Here is a 7,680-nt window from a genome sequence, read left to right as displayed (position 1 = left end):
GGCAGCATCTGAGGTAGATCCAGTACGTGGGAGGCACTGCACGCTCTGCACGTCCCGTGGTACGCCATCGGCCCGATCCCTCTGACGTGTCATGCGGCAGTACAGATTTGTCCTGGTGTTGCTAAGCAAGCCTTCTCGTATACAGGGTGGTTTTGTTGGCTGTCACTCTAGTCAGCAACTATGTCACTGGTGTGATTTGCTTAGATTTCACAGAATACTTTGGACTCCTTTAGGATAAAAGGCACTACGTAAATCTACAGGAACAACGCTTGCTATTTTCATAGGGAGAATTCAGATGGGCCATTAACATATTAACATCATGTTGCTCTGATGCTGTGTACCATGAAATTACATCCTTATTGCTTAACACTTATATTATCATTAACTTAATTTAATGCATTCACCGTCTATAATCCAGATAATTCCAAAATCTGAATAAGGAATGGAAAGCATGGTAATTTTGAGGACTGTATTCTTGTAAATTTCTCAGAATGAACTAAACAAACATACTGCACCTGAGAAAACCTCCTGTCTCCCTCTTCTTTTCATAGGTGTGTGTTTCCATATTTGAATAACAGGTTACTTGTGCTCCCCCCAAAAATAAAATTCCTAAAAATCTTCAAAACTAAAAAGTTATTAAAAACTGCACACAGAATGCCTCAACATATCATCTTTTCAGTACTAGTGTGGGAATAGCACAAATACTGAAGCACTTAAAAACTAGTCATCTAAAAATCAAAAGACACAGAAAATTTACTTTGTTAAATGATATTTTCTTCCGAAATAAGGAAGTAGTGTGATTTCTTAAGATATTCCCTAAAAGCTGCCAACATCCCATAAATTAATGTGAAAACTTAGTGACATTCAGATACAAGCTCAAGTTTATATCAGCCTACCATAACATTAAATTCACAGAATATAATTAGGGCTTACTACTGCTGACCAGAGTCTCTGATTTTACAGAAGTATTTTGAATACAAATCCTGACATTTACCGAAATCCTGTAGAGACAATCCAAGTACTGGTAACTACACCACTTGGATGGTGGGGTAATTCTCATCCATTTGATGCAAATACAAATAAAAGGAAAACTTTATCCACTTAAGGCATGCCATTTAAACACTTCCCTCTACCTGTAACCTATCCACTAGATGAAAAAAAAAAAGAAACCAACCAAAACAACCAAAAAACATAAAACCAAACAACCTCCACCCCACCCTACTAAAAAAAAAAACACAGAAAGAAAAAGAAACAAACAAAAAACCACAACACCCCCCCCCCCAAACCAAAAAGAAAAGCCCATAAAGCAGTAAACAACTAGTTTGCCTTGACAGGAAATGAGACAGTTAAAAGCACTGCAAGATATAAATTAAAAATAAATCCAAACATACCTAAAACTTGAGCAATTAATTAATTTTAAAGCTAAAAGAAAGAAATAAAACTTAAAAATACTTGCTGGTGTTTTCACTAATCACCAGAATCCATCTCAAAAAAAATATAAAGGCCATCACATGTACACAACCCTACTAAATGTTTATTGATAGGTCTGAGAAAGGGAAGCTTCTAAGCACTTTCTGTTTTGGTTACGAATACAAAGAACACATTAGGTTGGGAATCTATCACTCTATTAAGAGAGCTTACCTTTAGAGACTCCAGATTTCACTTTACACCATTTATAATATTAGACTTGAGAATCTGGACCACAAGATTTTGTACAGCCAGGCAGAGTCAAGTCTACCACGAAGACTCTACTACAAGTTTTACAAACAAACTAGTAAAATAATTTTTCCATTTGTCCTATTTGTACATGGCTCCTTCCTGGAAAACCTTTTATTTGTTAAGCTCAAATATGACTAGTTAGGAGGTAAAAACCAAAAACCACAAAACCCTTCTAAAACCCAAAACAACTGAAACAGAAAAAACCTAAAAATCTTCCCCAAAACAACCAATATAAGGGTTATACAATTGTCAACACTTCAGAAAAAAGCCCCATACCTTTAGCAAAACCTCACAGATGAAAACATTTCCCAAAACTCTGTTTCCAAGGGGAGGAGAAATCTTCTTCAATGTCCATGTCATCACTCACCGAAAAAAATTTTATAGAAAATTTTATTCAACATACAACATTTTCCAGCAAAAAAAGGCAATATACAGGAAGAGTTGTTGTACACTGCGGCTACAGAGACAAAATAAAATACTGGAAAAGAATGTAAAATTAAGTGTGAATTGCTGATTCTATCTTTACTGCACTCAAAACTAGACACGCAGCTGGCATTAGCTCCAAAATAAAAGGAAGCAGTCTGGGGACTGAAATAAAACTACACACAATGAATATCAACATCAGTGAAATTCACTTGCAGACTCACCCAATAAAATTAACCTCCAAGTGTTAAATTGTACATGTTCATTAAATATACAATTTAATTTTTTCTTTTTTTCTTTTTTTTCTTTTTTTTTTCCTCCTTTTTATACAAAGTCAACAGCTTACTAAACACTAGTGAGCATGCCCTCTGTGCTAAAAGGCTATTTCTTGTGTTTTCCCCATCTCTTCACATGTTAACTAAATTAATGATATTTATAATATTTTCACTTGCTTTTGCCAACTTTTGAGTGTCATTCTATTTGCCAGAAGATGGCATGATAAATTGCAACGGTATTTATCAATGGTTGAAAATTTAATAAAAAGACCCAAATATCTCTTTTTAGGACTCGGGGCATCCACTTGGCAAAACGGGATGCAAAATAGTGACTAAATTAAATGAAAACTAGTTTATTAAAAAAGTTCCTATGCAGCTGGAGGAGACAAAAATCCCGAATAAGTGCCAACAATGTACACAATGAAGTAGAGATTTCTATTTATTGATGATGTGAGTTTTTTGCATTTACAAATGCACAAAAATGTCATTTAAAGTATAACTGAAGGAAATAAATCTGATGTGAGTCTAAACATAAGACTTACTAGCTGCAGTGATGGTGAACACCATACCAGGAAGGGCAGCCAGCCAGCTTATGCCATCTATAAACGTACTACAGACAAATATTTTGCCAATGTCAACTGTTCTACTAAACTCTTCCCTCATTATGCTGACAATTGCCTTGCATTACGTTTACCATAAAATAACTCTCATTGGCATCCAAGCTTTATAAAAACACCTTCATTTTGCTCAAAAAGGGCAGTCAATAGATACAGAGAAGCCAAACTGAACAGCCTCAACAAAATAAAATTAACATCAGCAGCAAATCCTCTTGCTGAAGACTTCAGATATAGTGCACGTGTACCAAAGTTCTACAGTTGTTAAAAAGGTGCACACACACACTTATTTTTGTCCCTTGCCTTGACAATCTGGTTAATTAAGTCAGTTATGGATTTTAATAGCTTTTTCAAGGTAAGTGTAGCGACTTCTCTTTGGGGCTTTATTGAAATGGTCAAGCCCTAGCCATGGCCTTGGATGAGACATGTTGCCTGGAAAAGAAAAGAGAGAAAAACACAATGAAGTTTTAAGACTAAATTGGAAAGTTTCCTTTACACGCACTCCTGTGTGCCCTGTTCACAGTTTGTTAGGAATCGCAAGGGACGGAAGAGGACTCCACAACAGTCCTAGAGGCCACAGCCAACAGGGCGGCTTTCCTGACTGCTGCTTTGCTTTCCTTCCAGTAATACATTCTACAGCTGTTTCTGGATCAGGTAGCTGGCTTTTCTCCTCTTCAGTCACTTACAGGAGGTTTACAGCACTGTGTGCTAAAGCAAGAAAACTCCTGTTATAATTCACGGCCACAGGCACATCAAAGTACCAGTGTTCACCAAAGCACTGAGCCTGTTTGAAACAGGGAGGCATCCATCATCTAAATATGACAACCTATAGTACTTGCCATATTATAAGTTATCTCTGCTGTATTAACTTATTCTTATCACCTGGTTCAAGTGGGAATATTTGTTAAATTCATGTAAAATGCAAATAATCATTTTATTAAGAAATCATGTAACTGACCTCTTTATTTTCTGAGGAAAAGAAAAAAATTACTCGTATTTAGATTGTAAACAAAACATACAGATTGTTTTCATTTGTTCAATCCAATATGGTTTTATCTAACACTAGTTTTCATGAAAAAACAGTCTGCGTACTTCTTGCAAATGGGAGAAATTCTCTTTTAAGATGTCCTCAATGCAGAGCATCAAATGTTCTTTGAAGTGAAATGATAAAGGCAGAAACAAAATACCCCCCCAGCAAGAAAAGCACACTCCTCCATTCAAAGCCATCAACCATGCAACCACTAAAGCATAAAACACTTGACCTTTTTGGTTGCCTGCATCTGCATTTTTGGCTATATTTTCTTCAATCAAATTTATTTGTCTTTTTGTTTGACATAATGGTCAATGTCAAACATAAAGGAGAACTGCCAATCTCACTGAGATCATTTGAATGTCTTTTAAAGAAGGAAGTGAAGTCCTACACTGTTAGTGCCAGCACAATCATTGCTAGAGCACACCTCTGTAAAAGCAGAGGGAAACTATTGACACCAGCTATGTCAATCAAGTTAGAGCATCCCAAAGCTTTAGTTCAATCAGTCCAGCATGTTTTAAAATGTGGTATTTGTAGAAACGTGTGAGCCCCATATCTTGACATACTACTTAAATAAGAAGGCATTAGAGCATCATATTAACACCCCATAGGAGAATTTCAGGGGGTGGAATGAATTCTATCAAAGTGGATTATATCATGGGAGCAACTTCCCGTGAAGTCTCAAATGAAAACCCTTTAATCTCACATTCCTACAACTCCTACAAACAGTTCAAGTTCCCCCTTTTCCAAGTTTGCTATGTTCTGTATTTTTGACCTAGTTACCTGGTTAGTCTTTCACACTGTTTTGGCAATTTGCTTTGCTCAGAAAGTCCGACAGTTTGTTTCAGACTCCTGCCTTCCCCTTCCCACCCCCAGAAAGATGACTCACAGACTCTGCCTGCTCTAAGCACACAAGAGAGAGTTTATCTGTCCATGGAGAAACGTCTGCCTCCGAGTTCATTATCCAGAGACCCCTCACAACTAGTGCAGAAAGAGGTCCCACCAGTGACACACTACTCATGGGTGACTTGTGCAGATGCAGGCATCCAAAGTTTTGGCAAGTCCCCTCATATTCACAGCCATGGGCCATAAACCTGTCTGTGCAACATACCACAACGACAGGACTTTTTGCTAGGTCTAACCCTCTGTGAGTTTTGAAATAAATGGACAGTTACAGGATTTCTTTACAACTGCTACACAAATCCAAAACACAGCTTGGAAAAAAAAAAAAAAATAAAAATCAGAGAAAGTCTGGCCCTAGCACAACCTGCCAACAAAAAACAGAGCCCATAATTGTCAGAAAAACAGAACTGCAGAGAGCAAGTTGTCCTCAATCTTGTTTCTACCAAACAGAGCAGCTCACAAAAAGGAACAGCCTGCTAAGTTAAGGGGAAAAACCTCAACGAATTCAAGGCTTTCAACAGAGCGCTGACTGCAGATTCAAAGGTGCCGTTCCCAACTGGAACTCTCAAAAAATTACTATGGTGGAAGTCCTGAAGGATTAACCTGGTTTCTCCTCTGTGTAAATTCCTCAAAGAATAGAGCTTTAAGTACCAGTGAAGTAAAAACCAAGCTGGCAGACCATCCACAGACAATTGCAGAACAGAGCTGCATTTGTAGCTTGGTGAATCACCTCTTAGGAAAAGAAAATCCAAACAGGATCCTATTCAGAAATGTAATAGTCTTGTTAGATTCTTCAGATTCATTGAAGATACCAAGAACAAACAAGAAGTATCTTCAATTAATATGATAAGATTCTTATTTTAAGTGTACTGCAAATTATGAGAATGCACCTTAATATTTTTTAGGAATAACATGAACCCATACTCCAATAACAATATGAGAATCACACATACAAGGGAGCACACAGACAATACAGGCAAGGTGCAACTGATGTCATCACCCTCTTCTGTAAACCATGTTATACTGATATTTGACCCATTTGGTTACTCAAATACAAGCTTTTAACTCTAAAGGAAACAGATTCTTTAGTTACTTCTATACCTATACATATTCTCAGACTAAGATACACACTTAACACTGTTAAGTGTGCACATAAGTGTATATAAGTACTCGCTTAGTTACTACATACAATGTATTTCATGTACAAAGAACAAACTCCTGCATCCTGAGTTAAGGATGATCACATTATAGCAACTGTCAGAGCAACTTCAGCAGTTCAAAAGAATAGTCAAGTTGTCTAAACTCACCAGGTTGGGGCTCAAAATCTTTCAAGTTCACTTCATACTCATCTTCATTGAGATACTGGTGTCGGCCCATCATTACAATTGCAAATTTAAACTAGGGAAGGAAAAAAACCCCAAACAAAACAAACCCTGGTAAGACACTGCATTAAAATAAAGCCTTCAAGTCTAATTTCATAGTCAAACTTGCAGCTGGTTGTAAGTAGTATTCTTCAGGGTTTGATAAAGGCCAATCCTATTTCAAATCTTCATCAACAACCTGGATAATGGGATAAATGAATGCTCAGGAAATTGTGAGCCTGCATCTGGAGTACTGTGTTCAGGTTCAGGCCCTCCAGGGAAACAGAGATGGCAACAAACTCCAGCAAGTCCAGCAACAGTCCAGTAAGACAGCGAGGGGACTGGAGCCCATGGCATACAAGAAGCTAAGGACAATGGGTTTGTTTAGCCCAAAGAAAAGGTTAACAGGGGCATCCAGTCTTCCACCAACTGAAGGGTGTTACACAGAAAGAGACTCTTCCCAAAGGGCTGCACAGTAGAAGCACAAGAGGCAATCATAACAAGTTGCAAAATGAAAAAATCTCATTACATGTAAGGGGAAATAACTGCCACTAAAGATAGGGGCAACACTCCAAAATACCGTGCTCAGAACACGGCAGAATTCCCATCCTTGGGAGTTCAAATTGCAACTAGGTAAAACCCTGAGCAACCTGACTTAACTTTAAGCTAGTTCCAAGCAGGAACATGAAGTGGGTGGCCTCTAGAGGTCCTGCGCCATCTAAACTTTTCTAGGTTACTTAATGTTTTGCTGGGTATCTCTTGACGCAGGACAGAAATACTACTCCTACACATCCTACCTAATTATTCTCAGAAAAAGCATTAAGTCCAGCATTTGTTCTGTTGATCAAAATCTACACTGATCCCAAACCTTTGGTGTTCAGACATCTTAAAGTAAACTCATTTAGGGCCTACACTCAGCAATACTCTTCCAACTTGCCATTACCTTTTCAAATTCTTTTTCTTGTATGTCCAGCATTGTCTGAATCCGCTTCATAACCTCTCTGAAGTGTTCACCCTAATAATTATAACAAGATTTTTAGTCAAAAAAAAAAAGTCTAGGAAAAAGATGGATACTATTAATATTTCCTGCTTCAAGCTTTATCAAAATACAATGCCTTAAATGTCTGTTATTTACAAAATTACACAAGTGTCAACATCATCTGCTACAATATGGAATAACAACATAAACCTTTCTATAAATTCAGCAACTTTAAGTACTATTGATTCATCATTAGGCAAACTGTCCCACAAACTGAACAAGTACTGCTAGTGATACATGCAAGTCAGGTTAAAGTTAAGAAATAATAGTTAGAAATTTAGCAGCAAAATAGGAATTTGGAAAAAAAAATTACATA

The 7,680-nt window shown here is 37.3% G+C and overlaps 1 protein-coding gene across 2 annotated transcripts in view; it reads right to left on the bottom strand.

The window, feature by feature from the left end:
* Window positions 1–2,091: 2,091 nt before the first annotated feature.
* Window positions 2,092–7,680, bottom strand: part of USP7 (ubiquitin specific peptidase 7) — a 75,708-nt gene continuing 70,119 nt past the window's right edge. For both annotated transcript variants that reach the window (XM_056334558.1, XM_056334559.1), the window contains 3 exons: window positions 7,269–7,340; window positions 6,272–6,362; window positions 2,092–3,463 (listed from right to left, as the gene is read on the bottom strand). In XM_056334558.1, the coding sequence (XP_056190533.1) occupies window positions 3,357–3,463; window positions 6,272–6,362; window positions 7,269–7,340 (270 nt within the window). In that variant the 3' untranslated portion in view covers window positions 2,092–3,356. The remainder of the gene's footprint in view (window positions 3,464–6,271; window positions 6,363–7,268; window positions 7,341–7,680) is intronic.

Source organism: Falco biarmicus, chromosome 4, assembly GCF_023638135.1.
Source record: "Falco biarmicus isolate bFalBia1 chromosome 4, bFalBia1.pri, whole genome shotgun sequence".
NCBI lineage: Eukaryota > Metazoa > Chordata > Aves > Falconiformes > Falconidae > Falco > Falco biarmicus.
The sequence above is the reverse complement of the archived record's forward strand: the minus strand, read 5'-3'. Positions and strand labels throughout refer to the sequence as shown.